Raw genomic sequence first — 15744 nt, 5'->3', positions numbered from 1 at the left:
AATACACTTTATTGCACCACAAAAGAAAAGTCAATAACATATTTACAAAGTAAATAAAGGTAGCAACAGGCGGTCTTATCGCTGTAAGCGATCTCTTCCAGACAACCTTAGACAAGACAACAAGGAAAGGTGTAGAAGGTAAATAAAATGAAAAAAAGTTAATCCAAAATGATTTATTACACTTTAAACTTGCCCTTGATACATAAAATATATTTCGACTTTAAATCACTCATAAAAACAAAAAGATATTATTACATAACATAGTCATACAGTTTCAAAACATTATTTATTCGGTTAATAATTTCACAAAATTCAGTTTTAATGCTTATGTTATGTAATATAACAAATGCTACATTTTGAGAACACCCTATATTTCCGAAAGAACTTTTGACTAGACATGAGTAGTTCGCGAATGAAAGATTCAAATGAAGTACTTCACTTGATGTCACTCTTTCATTCACTAGTTCAGTTTGGATTTATTTAGTTCTTTACGTCAGCAGTTCAGTTTAATTATCTTTTTATCTACTTGCTCATTCGCTTAGAGAGTGACAAGGACGCCACGTTTAAACCTTGATTCATAAATTCATTTATTTGAGTGATTCATATTGAATGAAATTATCAATCGAATCCTTCATTCAACTCAATATATCCGCGAATGAGAGATAGAAAACCAGTACTGTTGATATAGATGAATCTTTTGAGCTACTGAACTAAACTGAACTAGTGAACTAAAAGAGTGAAGTACTTCACAGCGTATGAAAGATGCATATCAATCTTTTCTTTTTAGTGACACATTTTGCGCATGACTACTTTCGACTATGTTGTTTGAGCGTTTTCAAAATGTCCATCACATATTTTATAACTAAATAAATACTAAATTAGGTTTTTTACATATGTTTTATCTAAACTATACTTAAATCCAAAAATGCCAAGGGCACACAATTTACAGACTAATATTTTATACATATTTAAACCAAACAGAATCACTTATTTTTATTAATGAATACATAAGTATACATAAATCATGGTATATACAAATGGGAATGAATCTTCACATATAATGTGATATGTTACTTTTAACCCTTAAATGCATAATGATGTATATATGCATCGTATATTTCATGGTCCGTGGCTCAATATGCAGCTATCCAAAATATTATTCCCTCAATCTATACAACATGACACATCTATTTCAATTTATTAAAAAGTTATACAAAAAATCATGCATTTAAGGGTTAAATAAACTGTTACAGTTTTAATTAACTTTACCCATAATAAAAAAACTACAAAGAATTTAATGTAGAAGTTTTTTCAGTTAAATTTCAAATTATAGTAAAGAATACTGCGCTAATACTGATGGCGCTAGTACAAAAAATTACAAAAAAAAAAAACATTTTAAAGTGTTTAATGGTAACTAAATATTTACAATCAATTCAGATATGGTTCAATTCAAATAGAAAATAAATCTAGTCGGAATGAAATTAATGAAAACATTACAAAACACTATTGTGCAGTAATAACCAGAACGTGTTTTTAATTCTATAGTTTGCATGTTCTGAATGGTTACAAAGAAACACAAACTTCAGAATAAGAATATTCAAAACTTGTTTTTTTTTGTCATACTAACAAAAATAGGATTAATCTAATCCAGATAAAGTATATTCTTGATAATTTGATCTTATATATTAGTTGTAATGTTGTACAGTCGCCATCAAATATATCGGAGCGGTCAATGCGCTCACAAATATCTAAACACGTCTCTATGAGGGCTATCGTTTTTTTGCTCACCAGTTGGCGCCTCTGTTGATTAGTGGTCCAAAAGACTAAAGAACAGCTGTCAGTCATTGAAGTGACAAGTGACATTTCGAACTATGGAAAAGACCACCATCTACACTAGCGCCCCTAGCGGCGAATTCATTTAGCCCTTATTGTCAAGGCTTTAGTGTGCGTGTTCAGATATTTTGAACACCATGGCCGCTGTGATATATCTGATTATCTGACCTTCCTTTCTGATACTCCATTACAACGTTTACATTCTCAAAAAGGTTTACGTACTGTATCAAAATTGTGCTATTGAATATATTATTTTGAGAAAACAATATTTTTTCTGATACAGTCTTGCAAAAGGTGTTTTTCTTCATTGTTGATAAAAGCTAAAATATAATGCATACAATGTAATTCAATTTGCAAATACATTGCCTGTAGATTTTACAAATAGTTTTGCTTGTGAAAAAACAGCTTAACCTTTTAGTTGTTGATAAATGCTAAAGTAGAATGCATACAATGTAATTCAATTTGCAAATACATTGCCTGTAGATTTTACAAATAGTTATCCTTGTGAAAAAACTTAACCTTTTAGCTTTATCAAAGACTATAATTCCGTAGGTAGATATACATCAGTGAAAAAAATGACCAGTTTTGTCATTTTCAGAGTATTTTTGTATTTTAGATTCATTCAAAAGTGTAGGTAGTGTGACAAGCGTTTCAGAGTCGGATCCGCCACCAACGTTCTACATTATAAATATATCATCATATAGATATATATATTGCTGGCCGTGCCCCCCGCGCGCCGCGGGTGCAATATATCGGTAAAAAAATATCAACAATTGTATAAAACTGTATATTATCGGCTATGGAATCTGTATCGACAGAATATAATATCGTCAAACCATATTTTGCTTTATTGAGATTATTTTGTCATAAATATTATAGGACATTCTTACACATATTGACTAAGTCCCACGGTAAGCTCAACGAGGCTCGTGTTATGGGTACCCAAAGATATATATAATATAGCTGTGAGAAACGAATGCTTGAGGTTCTGTAAGGTGATGGATGCTAGGCCCTCGAGTGTAACGTAATGTTTGTTATCCGTGTGTGAAATGTAATGTAACTTAGTGTAATGATTCGATGTTGTTATGTGTTAGTTTCATGACGTATTGGTTTACTGTAAAGTCGTGTAAACGTATTTATAAAATAAATATAAATTTAAATACATAGAAAACACCCATGACTCAGGTACAAATATCTGTGCTCATCACACAAATAAATGCCCTTACCGGGATTCGAACCCAGGACCATCAGCTTCACAGGCAGGGTCACTACCCACTAGGCCAGACCGGTCGTCAAGACTTGGTTTAGCTCTATGAAATTTAAATCACAGCAGAAGGCTACTTTTCTAAAACACAAGTTTTATTTTATTCTAAAGTGCAACCCACACTGCAGTCAAATTTGTGTAGCAACACTTTGTAACAGAGTAACATTAGGTGAGTTACCTAATATTACCGTGTTGTTACAAGTTATCTGCAGTACGGATGCAGCGAAAAAAAAATCCAACATTTCAAAAAGGTTTACAATAAATTTAAATGTCTAAATATAAATCTCAATAAAGCACTGCACAAAATGCCTATATTAAGAAAAAAAAAACAGCTCGGCATTCTGGCAATGACCTGATGATATTTGACTCTGGCAACGGAGACTTGACTATTGTACATGTGGAGGATAGGGGGGAATGTGAGTGTGTGTAAATAACTCTGTATCTAAGGCTATGTGTGTGGCGCGGGGCGCGGGAAACGGAACAGGGCAGGCAGCGTTCAGTCTTATAAACAATCTTGTACCTTCCGATAGTTGTGGAGAAATTCAAATGCAATAAATCTAGAGACAGTGTGGAATGCCATAAACGTCTGTATAAAACAATGACACTTCCATAATTTGTTCTGTCCAAGTCAATGAAGACTTAGCTTAAGCCAAAAAATCATTTAGAAATATTTGCCCATAATATACTTATGTAATTTATTTTTTAAATATAACAATAAAATAAACACACAAGAAATATATGAGCATTAAGCAAATATGTCCAAAAGACTGGCTTAAAACATGCTAAATAACACTGAGTCAGGTGTGACTAGGGCCAATCGCCGATCAGAAAAAAAAAAAAAAAAAAAAAAAAAAAAAAAAAAAAAAAAAAGTCCAGCAAGCTCGGCCAAATTGCACCTTCCCAAGCGTAGTTCCGCTCTCATTCTAAAACTACGTGTTGGATTGTAATGAAACTTTGCATATACAATGACATGAGGTATATCTAGGTCTGTAATTAGTTTATATAGCTCCAGTTTATAAAACAAACGAAATAGAGCAAAAACAAGTTTTATATGAAAAACTTAAATTAGCTGTATTTTTTTAACTATGGTGTCTGAAGCTACATTAACTAATTACAGACATAGATATACCTTATCCTATTGTAAGTACAAAGTTTCAGATCAAACTAGCTACTCGTTTTAAAATGAGAGCGGAACTACGATTGTATGGAGAACCGAGCTTGCCGGAGACCCTTAATATCTGGGATGTAGAAAGTCTAAAAAATATGTTTAACCGATGGCCACGCACGTTTTGTGACCGAGACTTACAGTATATGCCCCAACTTAAGTACCAACAACGCTATACTATACGCAAACCAAACTGACCACCGGGGTCGTAAACCTCATTCACACTTGAATAGTCAAAGCAAGGGTGAAAGGGATAGTAATATGATCAGTCGTCATTTTGGTTTGCGGATAGTGTAGTAAAGTGGGTACTTATGTTAGGGAACTGACCGCCTAGCATCAACAACAACAAAATGGGGCATTATCTATGAAAAGGGACCTTATTGTCGATGGCGCTTACGCCGCACAGCGTCGCGCGACATTGTTTTTATATCGGAGTATCGTTAATAATGGAGTAAGCGCCATCGACAATAAGGTCCCTTTTCATAAATAACGTCACAATTCTGCAGATGTTGAGATAGTTGCCAATAAGCTCGATTATCGATTTTCTTTCACATTTTCATCGACTTAAGCTTTCTCTAGACCCTTATAACCAGAAGGTACACAGATTAATATTAGTCGCAGATTCGACTCGTAGCGCTTCTTGGTGTGTGTACCCGGTGCACAGTGAGCCACGGGTACACAGTGGACCGGACCAGTGCGGGCCGCGGCTGCGCACTGGGACTGTTTAGCGGGCTTATAACTAGCTTATGATTAGTGTTTTGCCAGGAGCCTTAAAATTTGTAATCAATGGTGTTTAGGAATAAAGATCTAGTTATTTATCCTAGAAAATGAAATTATTGATTTCAAAAATAATAATTTGGGTATTTTTGGCTATCAGTTTACAAGTTCATTCAACTGTTGAATGTATTTTCTTTTATATAATTCGGATCATACAGTAAACTTACTTCCAAAAAAGACAAAGTGAAATGTCAATATTTTTCTTATTAGAATAATGACTAGTAGCTTATTTTTACGCAATATTTTTTTTAAATTCACATTTCATTCTTCTTTACATTTCCATTTTACTGATTTTAAACTTATAAGGCACTCGGCAAAACAAATGAGTGTAAAACCTGTGTCTTACTTAATCTTGAGTATAAGAAAATTAAGTTCCCATGATTTAAAAAAAGTGTTTTAAACAATTACATTAACAGATTTCCAACCCTGCATTATATGTGACGTTTTCAATCAAAAGGTACCACATTGTCGCATGTCGATAAGGTTGATTTCAAATTAAACCTATATGAAAATAGCGCCTCATTGACAACCGACAATAAGTACCCTTTTGATTGAGAATGGCACATATATTATTGATAAACCTGTTAAATGTAAAAAGATAAACATTAAACATGAATATGGAAGACACAATCTAAAAAAACATCAATCAAATCTAGATGAATGCAAAAACTATTTATAGGGTTGCCATCCGTCCGGGTTTCCCCGGATTTGTCCTAGTTTAGAGGGCATCCGGGGAGCGTCCGGGCCGGGCTTCATTTGTACCCCGGGTTTAAAAGTTTAGTCTTTGGCCGCCCGCATCACGACAAACCTGTTAACATGTCCGGGTTCTGAGCTCTAAAATCCGGGGTTTTCACGCGTCTTGTCCTGGTTACCAAATTTTAGAGATGGCAACCCTAAATATAAATCAAAAACTCCAAAATTGCCAGTGGCCTCCACGAAGTCTTCGAGTATAAAAATACAAACAATAATTTGCAAATGTTTTCGCCAGTATGCTAAGCTTCAAGTCTAGACACAGGCCTCCCCTCAGTAAAACATGGTAAACATTGTCATAACACTTATGCTAAGTAAAAAATGGAATCAACACATGTTACATGTGAACACACATACTTAGGACAGCCATATTGTAATGTGTCTACTTGGTTAAAATATGGCGGTAACCGGTATCATAACTGACCAGGCTGGACTAAGCTCATGGTTTAAGGTGCATCCACATCACAGTTCACTTTTGTGGAGCAACGTTGTGCAACAGTAAGTAACTGTAACATTACCGTGTAGCTCCACAAAATGTAACTGCAGTGTATGGATCATAGAGAAATAAGTAAGCATAGTGCGCACTCCATACATCAGTTTTGTTATCAAAACGACTATTATTTTCGTAGTTGACATTTAGCATCAAGTAGCGGAATTATCAATACAGCTTCACGACAATAGATGTCGCGATGAACGGAGTCTAATGCTCAACAATTTTCAGCGAATATTATAACCGGATTTTGTGAGGGTGAAAATACAGAAAATTAGAAGCGAAATAATACGTCAAAAGACCAAACTTACAGACGCTCTTCAACAAACTCTTCATCTAAAATGGCAATGGGCAGGTCATGTATCCAGATATCGGGACAAAAGATGGACACTGGAAGCAACAAAGTGGACTGGACCTGTAGGACGGAGGCGCTCAGGAAGGCCCAAAAAGAAATGGATAGACGACATCTCCTCCGTCGCAGGAAAAGACTGGCTCCAAAAAGCCCAAGACAGGGATGAGTGGAGAAAAGTGAGGAGGCTTTTACCCAGCAGTTGGGATCTGCAGTCAGCCCCAAAACAAAGCCAAAGTAAAAACACAAAAACAAGAAAAAAACTTGACTGTAGAACAAACAAAGCTTAAATAATAATAATAATAATTATAACCGGAACTCTAGTTTCATTTCCTTCTGCTTATAATATTAATTGTAAATTGCTGAGTACACTTTTCATCAATCGCGATACAAGTGACATCTAGTGTTGAGTAGCGGTACTTATAATTCCACTACTTGACGCTAGATGTAGACTATGAAAATAATAGCCGTTTCAGTAACAAAACTGATGTATGCAGTGAGCACTCTATGTCTACTTATTTCTCTATGGTATAGATGCACCTTTACAAAAATGGGAAGTAAAATCCCATTAATATATTATTAAAGTTTTTCAGATCCTATTATAGGCATGAAATAGCCACTATGACATATTTAAGAAATCGAATATGTTCATAGCATCCAAATAACAATAGTGTGTTCACATACAACATTAATATCACAACGACATTAACAATGTCGCAAAAAAGTTGAGAAAACTGAAAATTCTATAGAAATTAGATTGTGCGGAACCGTATACGGGTCGGTGCTACGCGACAAAGTCCAACGGTCGATTGAAACCTCCTTTCCTATTCATGTACTGTCGGTACTTTCGTTTTAAAACAACGTGGACATCACCTTCAACATTATCTTCGACTTTCTTACCTTTTGTCGTGTCGAAGCCGCAAAAGCCCATAACTTTCAACATTTCTTGTTCCTCAGGAGATTTTCCCTCCAAATCGGCAGGGGTGACGATCGGGCGCTCCCCAAAAGTCTTCTTTTTAGCTACAAATGACGAAGACGGCCCTGGAGAGATCGAACGCGAACGGCGTCTTCTCGCGGGCGAGGGCGACCTTCTGCGGTCCGGGGAGCGTCGTCTGCGGTCTAGGGAGCGAGACCTGGATCGCGTGCGCGGTCTTCGCCTCTCGCGGTCCCGGTCCCGGTCGTGATCTCTGTTTCTCCGCCGATCTAACCGATCTTCCCGCCGCCTTGGACTTGGCGACCGACCCATATTTCTCTGCGAAAATAGATGATTGGAGCTCAAATATGTTTCATAAATAAAGGTACAAGTAAATAATCATTAATAGCATTAGGCTTACCTTAGTTTTATGTCAACAGTTTTAAAATTTTGAAATTAAACAAAAAGATAACAGTAACGCACAACCTACGCGAACGCCATTTTTAGTAGAATGTGCTGCAGCGTTTCGTTCGCTAGCCAGGGGGGTCATGCATTGTCAATTCAAAATGACATAACGGTTATTGAAACTGTAACTGAATTATTATTTTGTACTTTATTGAGTTCGTATCTGTAATTTAAATAACAAAATTTTGACAACAATAAATAAACAAACGACGGTTAAAGATAAATATGTATTATGATTATTACTATTTGAAGGTTTATTCAAGAGATTTACTTAAAGCATAAACAAAACGGCACCCGTTTCATTCTATGCAATTCAGGCCATGGCCATGGCTGAATGCGTGGAACGGAGTTCTAATGTTGCAAGTGTACAAGACAAATAAAATAGTGGGGTAAGTTTTCATTAGATTACATTAAGATTTATAGTTGGTCAAACCAAATTGGCAGTAAATAAGAACAAAGAAAACTATATCCATCCTTTTCTTTTGGGTGCTAGTACTAGTGTAAGACAAAGATAGTATGATTCTCTCCGTCTATGTTTGAAATGAGACAGTTCTTTGACAAACTATATTTATTTCACATAAACAATAAAAGGCAGATATATAGTTTGTCAAAGGACTGTCTCATCTTAAACATAGACAGAGAGAATCAATCATCATCTTTAATCATCTTTAAGGTAATTACTAACCCAATGATCCCTGATGGTCTTAAATAAAGAATTTTATTTATTTATTTATTTATTTATCTTTGTCTTACACTAGTACTAGCAACCAAAATAAAAGGATGAGTATAGTTTATTTTGTTCTTATTTACTTACTGCCAATTTAGTTTGACCAACTATATGAATCTATATACCTTCACGAATTCATATTAGAAGTTAAATGTATTCTACAATGTCCAATGAGCGCCAGAACCAGAACCTTATTTTGGGTTAGGTGCAATTTTGTTACGTTTGTAGACCTCAAGTCCGCAATACGATCTATCAGTAGCAAATGTTCTATATATTAATAACGAGTAAAAAAGCATTTTTTTTACTTTTCTGTGAGGTATATAAAATTACGTATGGCATCCCTTTTACGACCGCAGCGCCATCTGGCTAGTCAGGCGGTTGTATTGGAACTAATTTGCGCGACAGCAGCGACGCTGCGACCGTGCGGCAACGAAACGAAACTACGACATCGATCTGGCGGCGGCTGGTTGACGGGCCTGTGCGAACGAATTACGGAAATAAACGCGTTGACGCGTAATGTCGGTGGTGCTAGTGCATTAAAATATACTGAATAACGTTCTGTGCATCTAGATATTATAATGTTACTTCGTTTATGTGCTTAGTGTAAGAAATATAGCTACTCGCAAAAAGTGAAGTGATTTGGTGTAGTGTTCTTAGGAAAACCTGACTTAACGCCTTTGGAGTCGACTGCCGGTGCGTATTGCGTGCGATTAGCATTCATTGAACATGAAAATGTTTAATTTCTAATTAGAACACTATTGTTAATGCAGGAAATGCTTTCTTTTGCTGAAAGTAATTTAGGGTGTGTCTGGTGCTTGGTCCGAAATGGGTCATTTATTGTAGGAACGATGGTATTTGCGGGCATGCCGCCGATTTATCGGGACGTCCTCCGAGCTTTTTACCTCATTGACATATTAAAACACCTTTTTTTTCCTTGATGTTTTTATGAGATTTAAGTGGAAACTAATGAAAAACGGCATTGAAAATGGCTTTTAACTAGAGTAAGAAGGTGTAGGTGATGTATATTTGGGCGTGCCATTTATCAATTGCATGTTATCTACCTCAATAAGACTATGACATCATCGTCGGGTGCGGGCGTATTGCTAACCGGCCGTGTTTGAAACGCACCTATATTCTTGAGAGGATATAGAACGCGTAGCATTTTATTTCCGGTAGGTTTATAGAACAGAAAATTTAGTTTGACCCTTGGGTCAACCGATTGGGTTTGGATTGGTCACAGATAGTAGTTTCACGCTTTTGAGTTTGTACGAGTATAAGACTTAATGATTTAATCAAGGACTGAGCTTTTTTATTGCAAAATTTCAATAGGTGTGCTTTTGCCTTGAAAGGTCTATAAGAATATGCATTGAATAACAAGTTTTCTGATCAGTACTTCCCATATTTTAGTTTACAATAAATAAATAAATAAAATAAAATAAAATTCGTTTATTTCAGACAATGATGGTAATCATAAAAGATATAAATTTATAATTTAATTATGTTTTTTACTATTTCTTTAATTCCAATCTATGATATAATTGCTAATAAAGCAATTTTCTTTTTGCCATACCTTTTTCATTTGTTTCATGACAAAGGGTAATTTCTAGTCTTACAATGATTAATTAATCATAAATTTTATAATATTTCAGTCTAATCAATCATTACAATAGGAATTTACTTCCAACCAAGTTGACTTCCAACAAAAAAAATGGACAAGTGCGAGTCGGACTCGCCCACTGAGGGGCCATACTTTTTAGTATTTGTTGTTGTAGCGGCCGCAGAAATTCATCATCTGTGAAAATTTCAACTATCTAGCTATCACGGTTCATGAGATACAGCATGGTGACAGACAGCCGGGCATCGGAGTCTTAGTAATAGGGTCCCGTTTTTACCCTTGGGTACGGAACCCTAACAAGTTGACTTTACTGCTAGCTAGAGGATAGAAATCCTGCAGGGTGATGTCATTTTTAAGTGACTTAAACCTTGATTTTATTTTTATAACATGCCATCACTGTTATATAGTTAAATGGTCTTTTAATTGAAAATCTTATAAAAAAAACCTAATTCTGATTGCTATAATAATTATTAATCCCAAACAAAAATCTTTATAGCAACAATAATTTATAGTCCGACCAAGCTAACTCTGCAGCGATTTTTATAGCACAGATTGTACAAGTGTTATGTTAATCATCGCACTTTAATGTAATTTTGACATTTAAAATAACACTTACACAGTCTGTAATCAGTAATCAGTGTGTTTATTGCTGTCATAGGTATACAAGTTGGTACATTTTATCAAAATCATTGCAGTTATCTTGGTCTGACCGCCATTGTACAACATGTTACATATATACATACATTTATATATTTTAACTTTAATATACTATGTATAAAGCTATAAACATACAGTAAACATCTGTGTGTACTCTTCAATATTATTACTAGTGTACATGTGTGTAGTTTCTATTTTTAGGGGATATAAACATATGCCTAGGTCAGGCATTGCAAACCAATATTGAAAAACCAGCAGGTGCCCTGGCTTCCTATGGGTAGGAACGCAAAACCCTAACAAATTATATGCCTAAACCTTTCTCAAGAATCACTCTATTGATACTTGATAGGTGAAAACCGATAATTTACAATTATAACTGACACAGCATGATAATAAGATGAATGTAATTTTTATTAATGTGTTTTCTCACTCATTTACACCATGAGGAAAAATAATATAATTAAATTATTATTATTACGAGCCTATTGTGTCCCACTGCTGGGAAAGGCCTCAACCCCTCTTCTTCCACTCCTCCCGGTTTTGAGCTACATCTGGCCAGTCGCTCAAAAAGGAGTCCAAGTTATCCCGCCATCGCCGACGAGGTCTGCCGGATCCCCGGTTTGACTCATGGGGCACCCACTCTGTGGTTATTTTGGCCCACAAGTCATTCGGCATGCGACAGACATGACCAGCCCAGTCCCACTTTAACTTGTCCGCTTTCCGAGCTACATCTATTATTTGGGTTTTAGAGCGCAGCATGGTGTTCCGGATGCGATCCAATATAATTAAATACAATACAATAAAACAAATAGTGCATGTTACGGCTGGAGTTATCACTTGATATGATAAGGAAAGATTAAATTATGTGCCCAATACGATTTATTTGTTGATTGTGCGGTTCAGTGGTTATTATTAGCTTTAAAATATGTTAGTTCTTTTTTACGTTTCGGCGAAGGTTCAGTTTCGGCTAAAAAAACTTTCGAATCTGTCGGCTGCGTCTGTTAATCTAGAGAATAAATATAAAATAATATATATATCGTTAAGCTTGACCAGAAATATATGATCAATTGATCATTGTCAAGAGGGCGCTGTTATTCTCACGTTTTTTATTCAACAACTATTAAATTTGAGTGTTTAATGTTGAACATTAGCATATAGAAATAAGTAAGCTTAAGAGTGCTCACTCCATACACAGTTTTTTTTATAATAAGTTCCTCCTGCCATTAAAACAAGATGTGCCAAAATGTCCATTCCATTACGTCACGTTTTTAATTTTCCATTTATTTAGTGAATTTTATTTTTCCATTTGTATGTGCGTGGACGTAGTGGGATGTACAATTTCCATACAAATGTTTGGGACATCTTTTTATCATCAGGATTGAGAATGCTAGTGATTCTGAGTTGAAAAACCCCAAAAACACCAGGATCTGTGAGAATCAGGTTTTCAATATTTATTTTAGAAAACGCAGTAACGCGTCTCGTCGTCGCCACTTCGTTATTTACATCACAGCCGCCGGACCGTTAACTCATCCACTATTAATGTACTTACATTGTCCAGTTTTTGTGCTATTGTCGTTTTTTCGCCGTTCAAACTGCTGTCTAAACGGGTAATCTCACAAAGACAAATGCTCGTAAAATTACGAGACGTGAGCATGTTTTTTGCATCTCGTAAGGCCCACCATACAAAGTTTCCCTATTTTAAATTTAAACCTTGTTGCACATTAGATTAGGGTGACTTTACTGCTACAGTTTTTATAGATATATGCCATTTTCAAAATTATCCCGCTTTCGAAGTTACCCCTATTTTCATCTCTTACGGACATAACTTGCAAGATATTACCCATGGTAACATATTTAAAAATAATAATATACTTTACATGATAAAAAAAGCTTGTAAAAAAACTAAAGTGTCCGCCATGTTTAGTTACGTAACAGTAGACTAATACCATCGATCAGAGTATGTTAGTCCAAAGCCTCTATAAAAACTAGATATAAAAAAAAAGAGTATGTTAATGCCGAACGGAACCCATGGCACGCGTTTTTGTGCCGGTTTTTTGAACTCTTTTTTTTTAATGGTAGGTTATTATACTAATCTTAAAGCGATACAGTCAGACGCTTGTAGTGAGATTCTTATGGTGTACAGTCGAGTTCATAAATATGTATACATTTTTTCCCCTTATTCATAGAGTAACTTATACTAGAGCGGTACTGTCATAGTAAATTTTGTAACCCGAGTAAATTCACTGCCATCTGTTGACACACTTTAAAACTAAAAATAAATATTTATAATAATACGATAAAATGTATTTAAATATGGATAAATGATTTTTTTTATTTGCATTAATGATTTTGACCCATGTTCTTTCACTGATATGCGTTAAAATTATAAATAACAAAAGAAACCGTCAACGCCCTCTATACGAGTGTAGGCCAAAACTAGTGGCGCCCTCTGATCGAGAATCAAATTTTCGTGATTTTCGAGGCACGTTTTTTCCTTAGACTGTATCCATCTATTACGGAGTTATATCTATCTTTGCCTTATTGCAATGGATTAAGGTGAAGAAATGTATACATATTTATGAACTCGACTGTACCCCGTGTACCTCATGTAGCCAATCGTACAGGTTTCAAGGTTAATGGTTTTTTTTATACGAGAGTAGGTTTATGCACGAAAGATGGCGCGGATTTTATATGAAATAAGGCTCAGAAAAACGCCCGTCATTTTAAAGATAAGATAAGTTTATTATTCAAGCAGGCATATTACAATGCGCTTATGAACGTCAAATAAAGCTACGCCGTCTCTAACCCTGCACCTCTGCCTCGAGAAGATTTAAATACCCCCTCAATTGGAGGAGGGTATCCCAATATGGGACCGGCAACAAACTCGGCGGGACACATATTTTCAAAACATTACATCTTATATTTAACTTTCATTACGAGTAAATATGAAAAAATACACTTTAAATTACTATAGAAATCATGCAATTACAAACAATACGTACTTTTCTTTATAGAAACACAAAACATCAAATGATACAAATACGTAGCACTTTCAGAAAACAAAGTAAAGTGTCCAGCTATCACTAAACGGCTAAACCTTATAAAACAGTCCCCCGCCGCGTTTGTCTGTCTGTATGTTCGCGATAAACTCAAAAACTACTGAACGGATTTTCATGCGGTGTCGTATATAGCTTTTAAGATATTTTTATTGTACGTTTTGTGATTCTCTAATTTTGTGTTTTATTATTGTGTAACTTTCTATGTCTTTTAATCATTGTGTGTTTATGTTTTATTTTTATATTTCGTGCATAGTTATAAGAATCAATGTCCCACAATAAATATTACCTATTCCCTAACTTTGTAAAATAGCGTAAGCTGATTGGCCAATAAATGGATACTGACTCTGCACAACACACCCACGTGACACAGTGGGCGGGGCGCGGGCGCGCTATCATATAAATATGACTGCCCAACCTAGCCTCGTCAGTCCATCAACAACTAGTCTACGCTCAACAATTATGGTCCTTCGATAGCCGAATAAAGAACAAAGAAACAAGTACGCGCTGAGTGTTGAGAATTTCTCCACTCAGATAGAAGAAAGAACAAAGAAACAAGTACGCGCTGAGTGTCGAGATTTTTCTCCACTCAGATAGAAAAAAGAAGCTTGAAAAACGAACGCGCTGAGCCTTGAAGTACGCTTCGGCTCAGACCCTTGCCTAATTACCCCTCCATACCCCACCAAACCGGCTTGCCGGTCGGACCGTGCTGTGTTGTAGGTTTTCCTCCACTCACGCGTCCTGGCAACTTTCGTTGCATGTGTCACATGGTGATGCCATCACACTGCTTTCGAACGCTCTAGGCATTGCACTTTGTCATTGCGGGAGATTCAGTGCATCGAGGGATTTACGCTTAGGGGCACTGACGTTGCGCTCTGTGGCGTCAGGGCATAGGTGTTAGGCAGGTAAATTTGTATATAGTTAGGGACCCCCGCGTGTGTGTCAAGAAAGAAGAAGATGTCTACGAAGAGTACGAGAAATCTTCGACCGCGCGCTAAGGGCCCGCCTGCCCCCGCGCCCACAGAGACCCCTACCCCCTCGTCCGGCAAGACCACGTCTACCGAGACACATACATGGAGCAAAGGCTCCACCGGCAACCAAGTGAATAGCGGTGGAGAGATAGACAACAATTCGGTACACTCGAACGCATTCGAAGATACGGTAGTAGAACGCAGTAGGTCGAATACGCTAGTAAATAAAGACCCCGTGGTCGCGCCGCCGCCGCCGCGGGCGCCGTCTGTTCGTGGATCAATCAGAGGTCGCGAATCGGTAAATAGGGATCGTGATAGTCAATTATCGGTGCTCATGGCCGAGCTCGAGGTTCATAAAGCCGCTCTAGTTGTCGCTCAGAAGCAGTCCGATACTGCCAAATTAAAGCTGCAGATCGCCGAATTGGAGGCGAATTCTGACAGAGGCAGTACCGTGGCTGACGAGTCTGAACGGCGTACTAGGAATTGGGTAGGACAACAGTGTAGGCCGCAGGAGCACGACGTCGCGATCGTGAATAGTAAAATTCCCTTGCCGAAGGAGACAGCGCCGCCGCCGCGCGCCGCCGCCATTGAGCGGGGTACTAGTAGGCCGCAACCGCGTTATTTAGAGGTGCCACACGGCAGTTATGCACCTATCTACCATAAGCCGCCCGAGTTACCCTCATTCGGAGGAGATATAACCGAATGGATTTCA

General features: G+C 36.7%; 3 protein-coding genes across 8 annotated transcripts in view; 2 read left to right on the top strand and 1 right to left on the bottom strand.

Annotated features, from left to right (window-relative positions):
* The window catches only part of LOC134751991 (uncharacterized), a 254773-nt gene that overhangs the window by 28148 nt on the left and 210881 nt on the right, over positions 1–15744 (top strand). The window lies entirely within an intron of this gene.
* On the bottom strand, positions 7273–8072 carry LOC134752023 (U4/U6.U5 small nuclear ribonucleoprotein 27 kDa protein). The gene is made up of 2 exons (XM_063687583.1): positions 7963–8072; positions 7273–7880 (listed from the first exon to the last, which is right to left on the bottom strand). Exon 2 carries the CDS (start codon positions 7872–7874, stop codon positions 7413–7415), a length of 462 nt encoding a protein of 153 aa, XP_063543653.1. The 5' UTR covers positions 7875–7880; positions 7963–8072; the 3' UTR covers positions 7273–7412.
* LOC134751982 (protein hu-li tai shao) overlaps positions 9134–15744 on the top strand; it is a 136270-nt gene continuing 129659 nt past the window's right edge. For 4 of the 6 annotated variants that reach the window (XM_063687514.1, XM_063687512.1, XM_063687510.1 and 1 more), the window contains exon 1: positions 9134–9426. The gene's annotated coding sequence lies outside the window, so the exon portion shown is untranslated. The remainder of the gene's footprint in view (positions 9427–15744) is intronic. The other 2 variants (XM_063687513.1, XM_063687511.1) reach the window with 1 other exon arrangement.

Source organism: Cydia strobilella, chromosome 24 (assembly GCF_947568885.1).
Source record: "Cydia strobilella chromosome 24, ilCydStro3.1, whole genome shotgun sequence".
NCBI lineage: Eukaryota > Metazoa > Arthropoda > Insecta > Lepidoptera > Tortricidae > Cydia > Cydia strobilella.
This window is presented reverse-complemented; position numbering and strand designations above follow the sequence as displayed.

What these genes read in the sequence shown, in the direction of transcription:
- LOC134752023 (XM_063687583.1), bottom strand. Translation starts at nt 7,874, where the DNA reads ATGGGTCGGTCGCCAAGTCCAAGGCGGCGGGAAGATCGGTTAGATCGG.